Genomic DNA, 21,385 nt, shown 5'->3' with positions numbered 1-21,385 from the left:
TTCCTCCCTGTGATGTTTAGAAATGAACGGCTTCCTTAACTACTTCTTTAATAGGTCATTCACCTCAGTTTACAAGATCCAAGTTCTGTCCAAGATCTTTCAGCACACAACATCATCATGTTCTGCTTTTATTACGGAAAGGAAGCTGCTGTCATTATTTGTACTGAATGCATGGCACGAAGTGGAGGCTGCCAGCTGCAGATTGCTACCATATGTGCTAAAATTCAGAGTATATTGTTTGAGGCACCTATGTGCAGTATTTAAATAGTTTGCATTAAAATCTCTAATGTTATCCCATTACACACAAGGACCTGGGCATTATGAGCATGATGGTGAATGGCACCTCCAGGAGCCAGAGAATGTCTTTTCTTCAGAACCATTAATAACTTTTCCCTTGCCATAAGCTTTCTGCCAATGGCAACATGCTCCAAATGTTTGAACTGAAGTAGCGACTAGTTGCTCTGCATCTCTTCCTGAAGTATAGCTTTGTTCTTTGCATCCAAGACTGACATCTCTCCCTTCCCCCCATTCCTCCCGCAGGGACATTTGAGAGTGTGAGTCAAAAACCAAGGTCACTCGTGCTTTGGGCATTACCTAGTTGGATCACTGCAACATGTTCTACCTAGAGCTGCCCTGCAAAACCACCTACAAGCTCCAATTGTTTCAGAATGTAGCAGGACATGTAGTGATGGTTGCCCCTATGTTTACCCATGCTATACCTCTATTGCGCAGTTTACATTGGCTCCCACTTTCCTTCCAGATGCAATTCAAGATGCTAGTTTAAAACCTATTTGTGACACAGGGCCAGGTTATCTGCAGGAGCACCTCTCCCTAAAGATACCTATCTGCACTACCTAGTCCCTTCCTGACTTAAACATTGTCATCTTATGGGATCTAGGGTGTCCACCTTTTCAATGGCAGCCTGCCCTATGGAACACCCTTCCCCCTGAGGTTCAGCAAGCCGCTACCCCTCTAGTCTTCCAAAAAGCATTTAAGAACTAACTTTCCTCTCAAGTGCTGGTGTAGCAATAGTAACAATAGCAGTTAGACTTATATACCGCTTCATAGGGCTTTCAGCCCTCTCTAAGCGGTTTACAGAGTCAGCATATTTTCCCCAACAATCCGGGTCCTCATTTTACCCACCTTGGAAGGATGGAAGGCTGAGTCAACCCTGAGCCGGTGAGATTTGAACCGCTGAACTGCTGAACTAGCAGTCAGCTGAAGTGGCCTGCAGTACTGCACTCTACCCACTGCGCCACCTCGGCTCTTCCGTGTAGAGTGAAATTGATGGGAGTTTATGATTTGTGGGCTTAATTGATATATGTATTAATTGTACAATGATGCTCATTTAACTGTTGGTTGGAAGCCACCCAGAGTTCAGTATCAGATGAGTGGCTATATAAATGTTTAAACAAACAAACAAACAAACAAACAAACAAATAAACAAGCCAATATTGTGGCTAAACCCATGCATCCAAAGTCATGTCCCCCTGTTTTTGAAAGCAACACATAAAAGGAGGTGGTTTTGATTGTGGTGTTACAATGATGGTATCCATCTCAGTTACCCTTACCCTCTTGTCTCTTTTTTAAAAAGACAATAACAAAAAATGAGTAGTAACAATGGGATGCCTTTTCATGATAACAAAGTCTCCCACCTGAGAGGTCACATTCCTCTGCCAATGTAGAGCTGTTTCTGAACTGGATGTGCCCAAAAGTTTTAGCTAACATGGTTAACACATGTAGTCCTTGATTTACAACAGTTCATTTATTGATCATTCAAAGCTATAATGGCACTGAAAAAAGTGACTTATGAACATTTTTCACACTTATAATGGTTGCAACATCCCCATGGAGATGTGATTTACATCTGGATGCTTGACAACTGGTTCATATTTATGATAGATGCAGTGCCCCAGGGTCATGTGATCACTTTTTGTGACATTCTGCCTAGCAAAGTATTACACATTCTATTTATATATTTATATATATTTATATATATTTATATATATATTTATATATATATATATATATATATATATATATATATATATATATATATGTGTGTGTGTGTGTGTGTGTGTGTGTGTGTGTGTGTGTGTGTGTGTGTGTGTGTGTGTGTGTTTTTATTTGTGCTGATAAATAAATAAAGGGAGACTAGTATAGATCTATTTCAAGCTATTTAGCTCTCATCAGCTAGCGATACCCTTACTGGGATTTGAACCTGGGCTATATTGCACACTAGGCATACTAGGCAGAGATCTTAGCCATTAGGCAACAGGCTCTTATCCGCTTATCCGTTATATATATATAGCACCACAGAGCAAACAAAGAGTACAGTCACCATGTGCTTTACTACTCAACTATATAATTATAACAGGAAACCGGAAACTTAGAACAAAAGAGCATAGAGTATATACCATAGATCCAAACTTGTAAACACTGTCATCTACTGGCTAAATACTACTGTAGTTGTTGCATAAAATACATTCCAACAATGAATTCCAACACAAAGTCAATGGGAAAGCCATTATTAGTAACAATAATGTTACTAATTTAACAACTTCAGTGATTCACTTAACAAATGTGGGATGAAAAGTCACAAAATGGAGCAAAACTCACTTAACAAATTTCTCACTTAGCAACATAAATTTTGGGCTCAACTGTGGTCATAAATTGAGGATTACCTATACTTCAGTATGACTTATAAGTCATAGTCCTGATAAGCAGCTCTCTACTTCAGTTAGACCAATTGGGCCACCAGATATCAGTTGCAAAAATTTCAGAAGACTGTGAACTACTGCCATTTAGTTAATAATTAAATTAATAAATTATTTATTAATTTAGCATTCCATCTGGGATTTTGCATTTGTTATTGGTAAGTATGATAAAGAGGATTATAAAATGGAAGATAAACTTATTTTAATTCCATTCTGTGTTCTGGTGTCCATTGAAACATTACACCAACATTTGTACATACTGATGTACGGTCCTGGGAGCTGAAACAAAAATAGCAGGGAATAAGAGTACCATATCATCTTTCTTTCAGGGACTTAAAGCTATACTTTGCCAATCTAGGGAGTGAATGCGACTGTTGATTTGTTCTTATTTGTTGTCCTTTCCTGATCCTTTTCCGTTATATTAGACTTGTCAACTTATTGCCTACCACTTGTGTTAGACTATAACTACCGTAATCCTCAGCTAGCCAGGCCAATAGAGTTGGTTGGAAATTATAGTCCGACACATCTGGAGGGCACTTAAGGTCGATGCTTATAGCTGACTCTGCCACCTGGTGTTAGCCATTCATAAAACTTGAAAATTGATGTTGCCATCAGAAACAAGTATTTGTCAATGGTTGTCTGTGGATGCTGATTGTGTATAGTTGTCAACTCCTATCTGTGAAGCAAGGGTTTAGGAGAAGTTTGATACTGACAAGGTCTGAAGAACTGTTCAGAAAAGATAATTTGCTGCTTGATTTTTTTTTAAAGGCTTATTTTAATAATATGGAGGAGCTCCTCATGTCTAATATTGTGATATTGCACACAATTCTGCTGAATGGTCAATTTCAACCCTCAAATCACAATCAAAACCATAAATTACAGCATTTCAGGTTGTATTGTTTCTCTTACCTTAAGCTTAGACAGTAGAAGTTCATGATCATATAATAATTTTTTGGTCTCTTCTTCATTGCTGCCAATTTCCAATAAATTTGGAAGTGATTCAACTAACTGCAGCTGTACCCATTTGCCACACTAAAACAGAAATATAAGCAAATATTTTTCTAAGCAGAATACAGTACACCATATTTTTGTACAGTAATTGGTTCGGACAGTAATAAGCTAAAATCAGCTTAAAGGATATAAAGCAGGAGGGTACTGGATGTATTGAGTGAAGAGGAATTGTCTTGGGAGGTATATAAAATTATATAATATAGTTAATGTATATTATATATATATGTATATTTTATATATATATATATATATATATATATATATATATATATATATATATATATATATATATATATATATATATATATATATATATATATATATATATATATATATATATATATATATAATGTTAAATGTTTACCATCTTGTAAGGCATCTCATTAATAGCTCTCCAGGGCGGCATGCACTCTGTGAGTTGTGGGCTAGAACACCTGACATAAAGGATTATGAGCTGGATCTAAATGAAGTTATGCTTAGAGTAGAAGTATTTAAATAAATAGAACTAAGGCTACTAAATTGCATGTTTATTTTAATAGGTCTAATGTGAACTTCACTATTTTGGATCAGCCTGGACTTTCCTTTGCAAGCCATAACAATAATTTACTTTTCTGTATAAATATTTATTTATATTAAAGATGTTTGCATGTCACCACAATCAAAACCAAGTCTCAGTGGCTCACATACAAATATAATAGCACGTAAACTTTAGCATACATAAGTTTCAACAGAGGAGATATGCAAGGAATGCGTAGACTAAAATGAGATGGTGAAATAATTCTCATTAAGGTTTTAAATAAGCCTTTTTACTTCATAAAATGCAAATAGATATTTGCACCATGTGAGCGCTAATGATTTCCCTATACAGTAACATGATAATGATTCCTTTAGTTAATCAGCTTAGGTTAATGCACTTTTATAAACCGAATATAATCCTTAACAATATGGAAAACAAAGTTATAAATTCTCAGTGAAAGCAATCACAATCAGAGAAAAACTACATGCCAACCAAGATGTCCCTGCACACTTTTGCTGTGCTGTTTATTTAATTTTAGTCAATATGTCTTTAAAGAAAGCAAATTATTTATCTGGGATGATGCTTGATTGATTTTTAAATTCACTCATCAGAAAGCAAATTATTTCTCTTGAACGATGCTTGATTGATTTTTAAACTCTTTCACTCATCAGAAACTTGCAGTACATTATGCCGCTCCTTGGGGTTTTCCCTTCGGCAGCTCAGCATTTAACTTTTATACGTGTACATTTGAGCAGAGTACAGAGTACCAACCTAGCCCAGAGGTAGAATTAGGCTCTGTTCTGCTTACCTTAAGAAGGGCGATGACAATTCTGCAATCCCCAGCCTCAACCAGGACTGAACTAACAGTTGTTGTGGAAAGTGGCTCCTCGGGACTATTGTTGCTGGTCATGGTGTTGCCGTAGAACTGGGCTTCCTGCAAAAAAGGTTCCCCTCTGGCAGCTGGGGAAAGCTGCTGGTCATTGCAAAAAGGCAGCAAATGGGGTTACTTGGCTCCCTTCCGTCAAAGAGCTCAGCTAACACTGATTGCTCTGCCAAAAGGAAAGAACAGGAGGTTAAAAATAGACACCCCCCATTGAATTTATCTTTCAAGGCAGGGAGGGAGAGAGGGACGTGACACTCCTCTATTTTTGTAGTTTTTAACTGCTATCCATTTTTGCCCCCTATAAACATGGATCTTAGGTCTCAAAACATAAGGCTTTCTCTGTTTGCTAATAGGAAAAGGCTACATACAGGGAGTGGGGGCGGGGGGGGAGAGAGAGAATAAAAATGAATGTTTCCTCAAGTTTCTGTTTATCCGTGAAACGCTGTTTACAGGATGCTTTGAACTGAGCTAACAGAAGACCGTTTTAGAACAGCTAAAAGACAAGATCCATACTTGCTTCCAAAGTAAGACTTCATTTTCAAACTTTGCCTCATGATCCCCCGTTATAAAAATATTCTACCATTCACAAAAAGAACAAGAATAGCATAGAGGCCTTCACAATTGAAGACTCTTCAAGGCAAGGAATTACTATTTGGTGATATGTAGAACAACTTGCCTCCAGAAGTTGTGAAGTTTTTAAGAAGGGACTGGACAACCATTTGTCTGAAATGGTATAGAGTTTCCTGCCTGAGCAGGGGGTTGGATTAAGATTAAGTTTAAGATTAAGATTTAGTTTATTTGTATGCCGCCCTTCTCCGGGAGGGACTCAGGGCGGCGAACAACTCAAAAGGGGAAAAAGGGGATACAAACACAATACACGTAATTAAAATACACAAGAGTCATACAGCCATACAAGTTGAGAGGGAAGGGGAACTCATCAACCCCAGGCCTGCTGGCACAGCCAGGTTTTGACGGCTTTCACGAAGGCCTGGAGAGAGGTGAGGGTCCGAATTAGAAGATCTCCAAGGTTCCTTCCAACTCTGTTATTCTGTTCGGTTCTATTGTACGACAGCCACAATGAAAGAATTAAGCAACACACATTTGTTGTCATTTTTAGGGCTGTTTTATCTGGAACTCGGTTAAAAGTTGGAGAAGATATCAGTTCCATTATGCTCTGGAATAATCAGTGGTTAATTTTTGGGTGTTTTTATATCTCTAATTACTTTGAGACATATGAAGAGGAGGAGAAGTCATTATATTATTATTATTGTTGTTGTTGTTGTTATGATGATAATGATGATGATGATGATGATGATGATGATGATGATGATGATGATGATGATGATGTGGTTAATCTTTGGTGAGATTCACAGCCTTTGGGGCTGGTTGGTAGCTCAACAACTTGAATCCTAACCAAGGACCTAGGAACTATTAAGGTAACGTCGGAGGATATAAGCTGTTCCAAGTAGGGTGTTTATTATTATTATTATTGTAGTTGTTGGCTCCTTTTGTTTTTTAGAACATCATAAACAGACAATCAATTTAATCGTCTTTAAATATACCTTAAAGTTGCTTTCCCAGTAGATGCAGACTGAAGTTTTCTTGTGTTCCCCACCTGAAAAAAATAGTGCTTACATTTCATCAGTTTTAAAAAAGAGTGGATTTTACGAATGAAGGCTAATCGAATTTGGGTCGGTCACTGGGACCTGAGATTTACTCTTCCGAGCTTTTAGACTCATGCTGGAATCCTCTTCAGGGAATTTCCCTTTATTGAAATTACGTGCCTTGGACTGTTCTGTGAGTCTTGTTTATGTGGTGCCTTGGCTGATTGGTGTTGATTTTTGAGTGGATTTTTGTTTCAGAACTTTCCTTCATTATAAGAAAAACATCCCACAATAACTTTATTGGATGCCTCTCTATTGATACGCTTCAAAACAAACTGATGCAACTCATATAGAATGAAATTCATTTATTCCATGCTGGGGAAATCAGAGACAGATTTTCATCAGGCTGCTAAAATCGATATATGTCCAGTCTATTACTAGAAACATAGAATGTGCCACAGGCAGCCCGCAGAATGAGAGAGCAGCTGCTTGATTCCCTGCACTAGGACAGCTGAGCAAATGAGACTAGTGTTTAGGCCACAGTCAATTATCAGAAATGACATTTTTAGACAGTATGTTAAAATATGCCATACGTAGGTTACTCCAAAGCAATCTATAGAGGAGGGAGAGAGGGAAGGAGGGAGAATGAATAAGGACATGACTGACAAGGAAATCTTTGCACACACACATATGCACACACACACACACACACACACACATATATATACTTAAAGTCACAACCCCTGGTATGCCCAAATATAACATACATACATACATACATACATACATACATACATACATACATACATATATATATATATATATATATACACACACACACACACACACACACACACACACACACACACACACACACACAGGGCGGGGCATAACCTTTTCCTAGGGGGTCACAGCAACACTTGTAATAACAACACAAATAATTCATACACCATTCGAAAGCCCATCAAAAACTGAGTTTATTGACACGATTTAATAGTCAGTATGACCACCATTAGCCCTTCGAACAGCATTCAAACGAGGTGGATAAGAACACAACAAATCTTCAAACAGTTCCGTTCGATTTTCCAGATTTTCCAGAGGGCGGGGCATAACCTTTTCCTAGGGGGTCACAGCAAGATCGACAGCAGTTTACAACTTCCGCGACACCTCATTTTAAAACCCATAAAAAACTGAATTGAATGAGCTATTAAATGTTAAATTTGTTTCGGTTGAAACTTTGAGAATGAATTTGGAAACTGTGTTGAAAAATCTGGAAAATCGAACGGAACTGTTTGAAGATTTGTTGTGTTCTTATCCACCTCATTTGAATGCTGTTCGAAGGGCTAATGGTGGTCATACTGACTATTAAATCGTGTCAATAAACTCAGTTTTTGATGGGCTTTCGAATGGTGTATGAATTATTTGTGTTGTTATTACAAGTGTTGCTGTGACCCCCTAGGAAAAGGTTATGCCCCGCCCTGTGTATGTATGTATGTATGTATGTATGTATGTATGTATGTATATGTATGTATATATATACACACACACACATACATACATACATACATACACACACGTGTGTGTGTGGTAATTGAGGTTTGATACTGGTTGGCAACGCATGAAGCACAGATTGTTGTCGCTAGATAAATTACCATATTGTACATGTTTCTCGACAAAGAAAAAAAATTGCAATAGTGATGGAAATGACCCAGGTTTTGTTCACATATGCACATCCATCAGTTGAGTACTAAACACTCATATTCATCACATAAGGGTCATAATCCTCTAATTTACAGGCCATCATAGGTGTCATACCCCAGAAGTGTCTTTTCACAGTCCTTCATTTTATTGCAAAAGCAAGTCTTCTCATTGTAGCTGCCAACATCAATCAAGTCAGAGAAAGCAGAGGAGGGGAGGGAGTTACACACCTGCAACGTTGTATGCATCAACTGGAATCCGCTTCACTACATGCAAAGCAAAACCAAATGGTTGATTTGTGGTTCTATGTTGATAAGATTTGGGGTGGGGGGGTGTTGCAACCATTTAGGAGGGGACCTATTTCTTTGAGCCGGCCTTAGCTTTTATAGACTCTGCTTTTGCATCATGCATTTGCTTGAGGTCCCATCAATCAAGCAATGTCATCTAGCAAGACCCAGGAGGTGGGCCTTCTCTGTTACAACACCTGCATTATCCTCTGGAAATTCATAAGCCTCTACCCTTTACCTGTCTTAAAGCAAGCCTCAAAAGCCTGACTCGTTCTCCAGACTTTGGACTAAGATGTTTGGCAAGCCCCTTTAAGTTGTAGGTGATGTCATGAGAGGAACTTTTAATCTTCTCTCTTGTCTGGGCGACTACATATTTCTTTCTATAAAATGTTTTTTTTTCTTGCTTTTTATCTTCTGAAGCTACTCAGAATGAGTTTGGAGTTGTGCAGCCTGGACATTTGATAAATAATAAATAAATAAGCCACAACATTTGATGTGCATATCTATATTTTTAAACTTGGAAGTCGGATGATCTGGGTGAGTTTCAAAGCACGAATTTATCTTTGCTGGAATGAATGCAGTGGTTTTCTGTTTAGAAAGACGTTTGCAGGCGTCTACTAATCTTCCATTTCTTTCTCTCTACTCACAGCCTTGCATTTCTTCATTGTTGGGATAGAGAGTGGATTCCTGAATAAGATCTGTGTTATATATGTGTGTGTGGGGCAGTGAGTGGTGGTGGGTAACTAACTCAAAAACATGCAGGAAGGCTTTTGTAAATGTTTTTATTTCATTTGTTTAGTTATCCACAATATTTAGAAATTGCTCCATGCAACTGAGACAAAGCAAAAATAAAGCAGTCAAACCACCACTAACTAGAGTAATACAATGAAAAAATAATAAGACACCCTCAGCTGTCCAAGGCCAAAATCACTCTGTATAAGATGTTCTTAACAGGTTTGTGAAATGTAAGGAGAAGTGTATTTGTATGTGGCTGTGAGTGTGGGTGTGGATATGCCAGCTTATTCCATGGTGTAGGGGCTACTACTAAAAAGACCTCCCATAAGGCGCATGAACCTCTTGCAGGGGAAGCTGGCAGAACCTCCATAAGCTTTTTTTTTCTAGGTGTTCAGACTGAAGGAACAAAGTCAATCTGGGCCAGGCATTTCCAGAGGTTTCCTGGTGTTTTGCTATATGTGATCTGGCTTGGGATAACTTTTATTTCAATCCAGGACTTGGGACTTGGGTAACTTTGAAATGGCTTATCTTGGATAGGTTCTGCCCACCTAATATGTGAAAATGGAGGTCTTCTATATATTCAGGTGATGTGACGTGGTGGCTCAGTGGCTAAGACGCTGAGCTTGTCAATCAGAGAGGTCGGCAGTTTGATGGTTCGAATCCCTAGCGCCGCGTAATGGAGTGAGCTTCTGCCAACCTAGCAGTTCGAAAGCATGTAAAAAATGCAAGTAGAAAAAAATAGGAACCACCTTTCATTCCATGCGTCTTCATCATTTAGTCATGCTGGCCACATGACCATAGAGAGGTCTTCGGACAGCGCTGGCTCTTCGGCTTTGAAACCGAGATGAGCACTGCCCCCTAGAGATGGGAACGACTAGCACATATGTGCAAGGAGAACCTTTAGCTTTACTTTTATGTATTTGGATTAGAACTGTACTTATTAGGATTTATGGCAGAAGAACTAAGTAAAAAGCACAGTTTCTTATTGTTTGTGATCACCACAGAGAATTTAGTATATGGGCGCAAATTGGAAAGTAAAGGAGCTCAAATGTTGAAGATTGGGTAATTAAAACTATGGGCTTGGTAGAGATGGCAACTCTACAGAGGCTTTTATTAATGTCTGAAGTCTGTCTATGGATTATATTACAAAGTAGAGAAAAACAGCTTGATGATTCAGTGGTTTATAGATTATTTAGGAGAAAATAATGGAAAATGTAAGTAGTGATTACATGTAACATGTTTAACCAGCCACAACAATATGTCATGCTCCCTGGAGATCCTGGAATCTGCAGTAAATAAATGTAAACAAGAGTACATTTTTAAAACATAACGACGAAGGCATGCATTTTTAATAGAATAAAATAAGAAATGGTTAATGGATCTGTGGGGGAAATGAGGGTGGAAGTTGTTGGTTTTTTTAAAGCTTGATGTTTAATTTTATGTTTATAGACTTCTGTCTTTGTATATGTTTGCATGTGATGTCTACTGTCTACTTTATGTGTACAAATTTGATAAAAGCTGAACTACTTCTGTTAAAACCTGTAAGTGGATGAGACAGGACTCAGGCTTCAGTGAAAAACAACAGCTCTTTATTATACAACTATTTATAAATCCAGCACCAGCCTGTCTGACAGCTAGCCCTTTTATAGGGAGCTGTCAGATGGCTTGGCCAATCAGCTTTGAGTATTCTTCCAACAGAATGGAAGACCTTGGTGGAGCCTATTACTTGGCTGTCAGTATTTAACAACTTCCATTGGGGTACTTGGGGGGGGGGCATGCACAGGCCTGTCGTGTGGGGACTCCCTCCTATGGAATTGCCCACAGCAGAGGCAAGAGTGGCTCCTATTCTCATGGCCTTTTGAAGATCATTAAATTAGGTATCTGTTGATTGCTCAGAGTCTGACAGACTGACCTAGTACAGAAATCTTGTAAATGAACGAAATACAGAAACATGGATAAGGGATAAGGGAGAGAATATTAAAAAGTTTACCTTTATCAAGACTTTTAATGGATAGATCAAAAAAAAAGATCATATGCTCATTCTTCTTTTTCTAGAAAACGTTTGTTGGAAGAAATATCCATCTGGTTCAGTTCCAAGCCGAGAGAAAGGCCTTGGAGACAAAAAGGAGGCTGGAGGCTGATTGGAAAGAGGTCCATTTATTGATTAACAGAACCACATGTTTGTAGTTCTGATATAGCTGACCACGTGGATTTGATAGTGGGGGGTATTTATACCTTCTCTTGGGCTTTGCACTTGAACTTCCTGTTGTTGTGCAAGAACATGTATTCTATTGACTGTTGTCAGACTCCCATGGTGCCATGTACAAATCCAAGGAGTTTCTCTGAGCTACGTTTGGTTGAAGTTTGAACTGCTGGGCATGGTGCAACTGAGATGATGCCATGAAAGGGCTTTGGACAATTCCTATTGTGCTGAGGGCTAATCCTACTTTTGTTGGATCTTGGGTGAGGGCATTTGCTTATGAATAGAGCTAACTCTCTCTTTATTTCTTAAGTGCTGACATCTGCCGAGGGCTATTAAGAAAGGTGGGAGCTTCTTTCCAAGACCATGTTTCTCCATGTTTCATCCAGAGAAATATAATATTCTGCCTTTTAAATATTTCTCAAAATATTTCATTCTTTTAGGAGAGTGGTGGGTGCTAACTCTCTACACTTTACAAAGAACAAAGACCTATTTTATGAATTGAGACTGGAGAAACAGAGAGGTTAAAAATGGAGTAAGCCAACGATGCACCTTTTTCCCTCAAAAAAGAGGCTGAAAATCTGGGTGCATCTTATAAACTGAATACAACATTTTTGCTTCCCGAAACTCCGCCCCTTCACCAAAATGGCCATGCTAGCTTGTAGGAGGCTTTCAGAGAGCTCCTGGGGGCTGGGGAGGGCAGAAATGAGAAAAAACAGGCTGGTTTTTGCTTAATTTCCCCCCCCAGCCCCCAGAAACACTCTATAAGCCTCCTAAAGGTTATCCGTGCCTCTTTTTTTGGCAAAAACCAGGCCTGTTTTCACGAAAAATTGCCCCAGGAGCAATCTACAAGCCTTTTAAGGGCTATTCATGCCCTTTAAAAAAAAATACAGACCCATTTTCGCAACAAAAAAAACAGGCCGTTTTGGGGAGGTTTGCAGAGTGTAAAACCTTTTTATTAAATTTGCCTCTTTGAAACTTTGGTGTGTCTTATATTCTGGTGTGTCTTATACTCTGAAAAATACAGTAGTTAGCAGAATGTTTAAAAAAAGAAAGAAAAGTGAAAAATCTGATTAGTGTAAAATATTAAGAAGTCCTAATTAGTACCAACTCCATAGTTAAGGGAACTTGCGACTGATGTTGAAGAACCAAAGATGGAAGAGAATTTTGTTTTCTTGGGCTCAAGCACAGGAATAAATTTACAGCATGCTGAACAAATAAAGAAGAGATTAATCCTTGGAAAAACTGCTATAATTGAAGAGTAGTACTATAATAATAGCAACATATGGCTGTAAAAGATAGATATTGAGGAACAAGATGGAAAGTTCTAAATTATGCATTTGAGACTTATGTACAACACACCACAAACAAAATGAATACATCATTTCTGGATCAAAAGAAGACTGGGTGCTTTTTCGAAATTGTTATCACATACTTTAGGTCCATGAAATGCGTGGATAATAGACAAACAACTACATTTAGCAAGATTGAGAGAAGTAGAATGGACTGATAAAGATAAATAAATGAGATGAAGATCACTAGAATGCCTTTCGATAAGTTAAAGATTATCTCTGGGGTCAAACTAATGTGGTGGACATTTGTTCATACATTCACTCTATGGCATCTAACCAACTAATAAATAACAATAAATTAAGCTTTCTGAGAATCTAAGGAATGTGAAAACAGAAATACCCCCCCCAAAAAAATAATAATTGAGTATGCCAATGATTGGTTCTGGATCCCGTCGCAACTGGTACACTGTGATGACAGGGCTGGGCATACACTTTGGGCATGCGCACTGCGCGTGCATGCACACACGACCGCCCTGTGATGCCCCAGCTTGCTCGGCAAGGTCACGCAGGCGATGTGCGCTGTGCATGTGTGTGAAATTAGCCTGTTTCCCACAAAAAGAGGTAAGGAACATGGGCGGGCAGGTGGGCCCACCGAAACACCATTCTGGTAGGGTGGCCACTGCTCCCAGCTGCCACCAGTACCCCCTTACTGGGCTGTACCTCCCAGAACCCACCACCGGAGTATGCCTATAAACGGATATGAGCCTAAGAGAGTCTGAACAGCTGAGGTCGGAAACCTTGTGGTTCTTTAGATGTGGCTGCATTATATTTCTTACAAGCCCCATCCAACATGGTCAATGGTGAAAAATGTGGGAACGGCTTAGAGGAGTCAACACTTTAATTGGTCAATAAATAACCATGAAGGGGTTTCAAAGAAAGAAAAGTTAATATTTCTGCTACAGAAATATGTAAGTGATGAACCAAGTCCAAAACACAGCACTTGACTAGTCTGACAAAAAGAACCAGCCCAGAGGATAAGTGTTTTGCTGGCATCTTGAGGAGGTTCTTTCATTAAGATAAACAACCCACAGAATGAGAGATATACAGGGGAAACAGTGGCTCTCCCAAATCTTTAAAGGTAAAGGTTTCCCTGTCCAGTTATGTCTGACTCTGGGGCCTGGTGCTCATCTCCATTTCTTAGCCAAGAGAGCCAGTGTTGTCCGAAGACATTTTCAGTGGTCATGTGGTCCAATGGTGGGATTAATTTTTTTTTACTACCAGTTCTGTGTGCGTAGCTTGGTGGGCATGGCGTGGCTTGATGGGTGTGGCAGGGGAAGGATCCTGTAAAATATCCATTCCCACCCCACTCCAGGGAACAGTTACTGCAAAATCCCCATTCCCTCCCAATCAGCTGGGACTCGGGAGGCAGAGAATAGATGAGGGCGGGGCCAGTCAGAGTTGTATTTACCAATTCTCTGAACTACTCAAACTTTCCGCTACCGTTTCTCCAGAATTGGTCAGAACCTGCTGAATACCACCTTTGATGTGGCCTAGATGAGTATATGCCAAAGGCTCATAGAACACTGTTACCCAAATGTTTAGAAATGTTCACAAATGTAGGTGAAAATACGTTTCCCAGAATAATGTTGCAGAATCCAATCTGGGTTGGTCACCGGGACCAGGCGTTTTTTTCTTCTGAGCTTTCATACCCTTGCTGGAGCCCATCTTCAGGGAACTTCTCTCTAGCAGTTGAAATTGCTAGTGTAGCCAGTTTTTTAAAAATGAATGAACGGATGAAATTTTAATTGTGTGGCTCCATCCTGCAATACCATTATTGCATTGTTAGTGTTCAATCATTAATGTGCCATTCTGGATGTGAAAAGTAAACCAGCATTGATTCCCTCAGAATTTCCCCTACCAGATGATAAAATGAAATGGACTGTCTGATCGATCCCTAAACTCTCTAGAAATGTGCCATTGGATTCCCCAAGAATCTGACCCCTTAATGGGAAATAAGTAATTTCTTCCCACACTTCATTAATTGCAAATTTAGAGCACTAGAATGTGTTCCATGTAGTTTACTAACTGCCAAAATAATTAAATAGATAAGTATTAGCACAGTAAAGCATATTATTTGGAGCAGCCTGATCCTGCTAATTTTGTTTTCTAGTTCCAACATAAGATTGTTTTTCTGTTTAACAGTAAAACATTATTTAATAATACCATTTTTGATTATTATTACTATTAGATTTCTTTACCACCCATTTTGTTTTGAGACAACCATGAAAAAATGTTTTAAAATAGTCACCATGGAGTTGGTTCTGGTTGAGTTATGAAATGACATACAGGTTATAAAGATGGTGATGATGGTGATGAGGATTCATTGCACAGTCAACCAGATGTTCAGATTGGATTTGATATTTTTTTTGTCTATCTATCGTCCTTTCCAAGAACCTGGGTACTTAGATCTGGATGTTTGATGGTGCCATAGGTGTTATGTGGCAGGTGCCTGTCTATTTGAATTACAAAGACCCAGAGAATTTAGCTTCTTCATTTTCTATGACTTTCTCTATTTTACGGTCTCACCAGTTCTTGCTTGCAGGCAAATATTTCATGTAGATTTCTAATACGCTGTTGTTGCTACTTTGTATTGATTGATTCTTCTTCTTCTTCTTCTTCTTCTTCTTCTTCTTCTTCTTCTTCTTCTTCTTCTTCTTCTTTGTCTCCTCCTCCTCCTCCTCCTCCTCCTCCTCCTCCTCCTCCTCCTCCTCCTCCTCCTCCTCCTCCTCCTCCTCCTCCTCCTCCTCCTCCTCCTCCTCTTCTTCTTCTTCTTCTTCTTCTTCTTCTTCTTCTTCTTCTTCTTCTTCTTCTTCTTCTTCCCAGAAGTCCAAAAACAGGTCTGTTTCCAGCTTCTAGAGCACCTCCGGAGCCCGGGGGAGGTCGTTTTTGCTCTCCCAGAGGCTCTACAAAAGCCTCTGGACCTGGGGAGGGCGAAAAACGGGCCTACTGGAAGTCCAGAAAAGTGTCCATTTCTGGCCTCTGGAGGGCGTCTGGAGCCCGGGAAGGCCGTTTCGCCCTCCCTGAGGCTCAAGGAAAGCCTCTGGAGCCTGGAGAGGGTGAAAATGCCCCCCCCCCCCGGCTGTAGTGCAGGAAGCTGACTAGGTCACACCCCCATGGCCACGCCCACCCAGCAACCAGACAGAGAGCTAGTTGCTAAAAATTTTCAATCCTACCCCTGTGTTGTTGTTAGTAGTAGCAGCAGCAGCAATAGTAGTAGTAATTATGTAATAATAACAACAATAACTTTGTAACAAACACTACGCACTTGGTTGAGGGGAGGGAGGAAAGTGGCAGCATTAAGAACAACTCCTTCAAAGAAGCCAGCCTTCACAGAAAAATAAGCCAGAGCTCCTAGAAAATGGGATAGGAAAATTACTGAAGGGCACGGGAGACATTTGACAGTTACTGGATCATTATTATTATTTTTTTAAGAAAAGCTAAAAGAAATGTCAGTATCTGACTCTCTGTGGGCATTATTAGGCTCCACTCTTTGCATTTTCAGGTTGTCAATATGGCTGTAGTCTCGTCCCATGACAATCACATAACAACAGATCATTCCTGCAGATCTGCATTGCACAAATCAGCGATAAAGCTACTCCAAAGCCAGGCTTAAGTTCCAGGATGGGCAGCTGAAAGGCTGTCACTTGGACACTATGATCCTTTCTCTCAAGGATAGAAAGGGTGGCTTGTAAGTCCAAATACTCCTGAGCATCTCAAAAAGAGGTTAATGAACAATTTGTCATGCTCCACTCCCAGCTTATGACCCCCCCAGGCTAAAGGAAAAGATAACAGTTTTGATGCTCTCCTTGAAACAGATGGGCGGATGAATGCGGGGGGGGGGGGAGGCAACCATGAGGGATCTCTAAGGTCAAGATGACTGTTGCAGTTGTGTGATCAAATCCTCTCTCATTTTATAGACATGTCAACCTGCTCCTTTAGGGAAAATTTAGAGCCCTATAGGCATTATATGACATTTGGAAGGGAAGTTAAAAATATACTTGAAATTCTTCCCACAGTTCTGAAAAGCTACTTATTATGAGGGCTATCATTGCAACCCAGTTAATTAAAGTGGTAGGTTTTTCTCTTAACAAGGCACTTAGCTTAATCCCTCAAGATAGATCCAAACTTCCAATTTATATATCCAGATCTCAAAGAAGCAGTGCTAATTGGTAAAAAGAGAAGAAACTTGATTTTGATCCAGGAATGTTATATGTACAATCATCGATTGTGTCAGACAATAGGCTCCATCAGGAGGGGGAAATGATATATAATTACCAACTCAGCAAAAGAAATTTCCCACAAATGATTTATAGATTTTGTGTCTCCTTTGCACATATTGGACGACAAGACATTGTGGATATACCGCAACTGAGCTACTTTTTTATACAAAGGGAGGGGGGACTGTTGTTTTGACAGCAAATTCTATTATTATGATTGTTCATCGTTGCTACTGGCTTTATCGGTAATTAACTTTTAAGTCAAAGCTTAGAAAGGACTTTGGTAAGTAGATATCCAGAACTTTGAAGTGGCTGGTTTTAATGTAGCTATCTTTAATCCTTGGAATCAGGCTCTAATTAAATATGAGCAAAATAAAACTATGAAACTATACTATGGTATTATTCCATACTGTGTTTCCCCAAAAATAAGACAGGGTCTCATTTTCTTTTGACTCGTGAAATAAGTGCTTGGCCTTATTTTTGGGAAGGTCTTATTGTGTTGTTTTTTTGAGGTGCAGGAGGCAGTGAGTGACCTCATGGCTGCTGTGTTGCAATATTTTTGGGGAGGGCTTATTTTGGGGGGAGGGCTTATTTTAGCAGATTTGCTCAAAAGCCCGATTGGGCTTGTTATCCAGGGAGGTCTTATTTCCAGGGAAACAGGCAGTGGTGAAATTCAGCAGGTTTTGACAGGTTCTGGAGAACCGGTAGCGGAAATTTTGAGTAGTTCAGAGAACCGGCAAATACCATCTCTGGCTGGTCCCAAAGTGGGGTGGGAAAGGAGATTTTGCAACATTCTTCCCCTGCCACACCCACCAAGCCATGCCCACTGAATTGGTAGTAAAAAAATTGGAATTTCACCACTGGAAACAGGGTAGTAATAGAAATAGTAAATCATATATCTTGCATATTTTGACTTTGTTTCTTTGGCTATGCTACAGTAAGTAATTATGTAAGTTATATTTTATTTATATTTCCAGAACAGAATAACCTAGTGCAGCGATGGCGAACCTTTTTTGGCTCACGTGTCATAAGTGGGAGGAGCACAGGGGGATGTGCAGGCATGCCACATCCATAATGCAATGCGCAACACCACCAGTGCGCATGGGCTCACTACAGGTGCTCCCCTCCCATTTTTTGCATACTTTATTCATCCTCCCCAGGCTCCAGAGGCTTTATAGGAGCCTGGGGAGGTTGAAAACAGCCTTCCCTGCCCCCCCGGAGCTTCAGGGACCTTCAGGAAGCTTCCCTGAAGCATCCAGAGCACTCAAAACAACCCTCTGAGCAAAGTGGTGGAGGAGGCTTCAGGAGGCTTCCCTGAAGCCTTTGGAGCAGTCAAAACGACCCTCCAAGCAAACTGGAAGTCCGTTCCTGAACTTCCGGTTTGCCCGTAGGGCTGGTTTTTTGCGCTCTGGAGGGCCTCCAGGGGGAGGCTCTTTTCGCCCTCCTCAAGCTCCTCTAAAGCCTCTGGAGCCTGGGGAGGGCAAAAAATGGCTTTAAAAAAGGGTGAACTCAGCTGGCCAGTGCACGCATGTGCACTGACCAGCTGATAGGGCAATGCCTCACGTGCCCTGACAAATGGCTCCGTGTACCAACTGTGGCACGCGTGCCATAGGTTCACCATCCCAGACCTAGTGAAATAAATAATTTTCAGTGTGGCTAGGCGTTCAGAGACTAAGCAAAATGTTAAGCATACTGAGCAAAAAAGCAATGATAAAAAGTTTCATTAATAGATGTAACATTCTATTTCTAATATTCAAGGGAAAGATAAAGTCTCCTACAGCAATTTTAATAACATACATATATACATAAACACTCACACCCACACAAATACCCACACACAAATACATATATTCTCTCATAGAGCTGCCAAATTCAATCTTAAAAGATTTTTTTATATTTACAGATAACTGATCTTAGTACATTGTTCAGGGCTAGAAGAACTGAGTGGTCAATCTTTTTTTTTTTTAATGAAAGCTGATTCCACATTGCTCAACACAGCTTACTGGAAGTTTGTGGCAAAGGAATATTGAATTATTTCTTAGCTTTCAATATATTTCTCCATCACTCCTATCTTGCTAACACTTGCCAGGTTTATCCCAGCATCCAAGCTGTGGCGCAGGAGTTCAGAAATCTTCAAAGCAATGACCAATCGCAGCATTTTTCTGTCCAGCCAGTGTAACAAAGAAGAGTTAGAAACTAGATTCTGTTGACTGCCAAGAAAAGCAGATAGTAAATATTAATCTTGTATTAGACTTGCTACTAGAAAGCTTGAATAAGGAATACATCTCTCTTCTACTCACATGCCAATACACTTAGTCCTTGACTTACAATCATTTGTTTAATGGCCATTTAAAGTTAAAATAGCACTGGGGGAAAAAGGTTTTTCACCCTAACATCCATTGCAACATCCACATGGCCATGTGATCAAAATTTGGATGCTTGTCAAACTGACTCATATTTATGACAATTGCAGCATCCCGGGGTCATGTGATCATGTTTTGCCACCTTGCCAACCAGCTTCTGAGAAGGAAAGTCAATGGGGAAGCCAGATTACATTTAACAGCCAAGTTACTGACTTAACAGTAGTGCAGTGATTCCCTTAAGGCCTGCGGCAAAAAAGGTCGTAAATTGGGGCAAAATTCACTGACCAACTGTCTTCCTTAGCAACAGAAATGCTGGGCTCAATTGTGATCCTACAGGGCTACCTGTAGATACATACTCCTAAAAACTATCTCCAAAGGCTAATTTCAGGAATGGACTCCAGAAATTAATACAAGGCACCAAACCAATGATGGTGAACCTTTTGGTTCAAACATTTGGAAAATTTGACACAATGTGACTCTGCTGACTTGTCATACTCCCCACCAAACAAAAAGGAACAATTTTCTATCTCTTTTCCACCTCCCCCATGTAGGCTACCCTGAACAGCGGGACTCAGAAGCAATGTGGAGGCTGGACCAGAAGAAGTGGGCCTTGACTTCAAATCTACTTGTCCCACTGCTGCCCCTTGTAAAGGCCACCTTGTGCACTGTTCCCAAGAGGTGCGAGAGTTGGGGAATAATCCAACTGCATCACAAGTCAACACTCCTCAGAATCTGCAATACTCCACTTACCTTCAGGCGATGTTTTCTTTCTGTTAATACGTCCTCATGGACTAACTGAGTCACACAAGGTGTTATGCCTCCCACCTAGAGTTTGTGTATGTATCAGGGGTGGGTTCATGCCAGTTCTAACCTCTTCTATAGAAGAGGTTCCACAAATCTACAGTGCCGTTTAGAACCGGTCCCAGCTCCCTCCCCACACCTGTCCACACATCATCAAGATGAAGAGCGAGAGGAGGAATTCTGGGAGTTGAAGTCTTAAAGTTGTCAAGTTTGAACACCCCTGGGGGTTTTTTTTCTAAAGGGTTAGGGGTACAAGGGTCTTGTAACTTGACAGCTTTAAGACTTGCATGCTTCAAATGCCAGAGTTTCTGAGCCAACATTTCGTTTGCTAAGCAAGAGCGTTGCTAAGTGAGTTTCACCACATGTTACAAGTTGGCCATGCCCACCCAGTCACATGGCTGGCAAGCCATTCCCATCCGGTCACATGGCTGGCAAGCCACTCCCACAAAACAGGCCACACCTACAGAAAAGGTTCTAAAAAATTTGAAAACCCACCACTGGTATGTATATACTGTTATTGTTATCTAACATGTGTTGATCTCCATTGAGTGGCCAAAGACCTTTCCTTGTTTAGAAAGTTGGTTTTAATAGTGTTTTGACACTACAGAGTGCCCATCCTCCCGTCCATTGTCCTAGGAAGGAGAGAGAAAAATGTAGGTGCAGTCTAGGACTCCATTTTCTAACATTCTGAGGAAGCAGAAGCACCTGGAAGAATCCAGTCTCATCCATGGCGCATGTTCAGAGAAGGACAAAATCCATCTCCCATATATATATATATAGCATCGCTGGTGAGACTTCGATTTTACCTGTATTTGCTAATTGTTATGTTCAGCACTGTTTATTTTGTATTCAGGTTCTTACTGTATGTGTTTCTATTTTCCCCCTGTTTCACCACCTCCTGTTCCTTTAATAAAGCGTCAAGATCTGTGTACACAGTCTGGTTTGTTGAGGGATAGATGGGTTTAGCTGTACAGAATAACATGAAGTGAGGACAGGATGT

General features: G+C 40.1%; 1 protein-coding gene across 3 annotated transcripts in view; it reads right to left on the bottom strand.

The window, feature by feature from the left end:
- The window catches only part of CCDC141 (coiled-coil domain containing 141), a 135,920-nt gene extending 130,622 nt beyond the window's left edge, over window positions 1–5,298 (bottom strand). For all 3 annotated transcript variants that reach the window (XM_087708414.1, XM_087708422.1, XM_087708428.1), the window contains exons 1-2: window positions 5,054–5,298; window positions 3,627–3,749 (exon numbers count right to left, since the gene is read on the bottom strand). In XM_087708414.1, the coding sequence (XP_087564540.1) occupies window positions 3,627–3,749; window positions 5,054–5,155 (225 nt within the window). In that variant the 5' untranslated portion in view covers window positions 5,156–5,298. The remainder of the gene's footprint in view (window positions 1–3,626; window positions 3,750–5,053) is intronic.
- Between the last annotated feature and the right edge of the window lie 16,087 nt (window positions 5,299–21,385).

Source organism: Thamnophis sirtalis, unplaced genomic scaffold (genome assembly GCF_051295495.1).
Source record: "Thamnophis sirtalis isolate CommonGarterSnake01/CBP01778 unplaced genomic scaffold, rThaSir2_p1.2 scaffold_1, whole genome shotgun sequence".
In the NCBI taxonomy this organism is placed as follows: domain Eukaryota; kingdom Metazoa; phylum Chordata; class Lepidosauria; order Squamata; family Natricidae; genus Thamnophis; species Thamnophis sirtalis.
The sequence above is the reverse complement of the archived record's forward strand: the minus strand, read 5'-3'. Positions and strand labels throughout refer to the sequence as shown.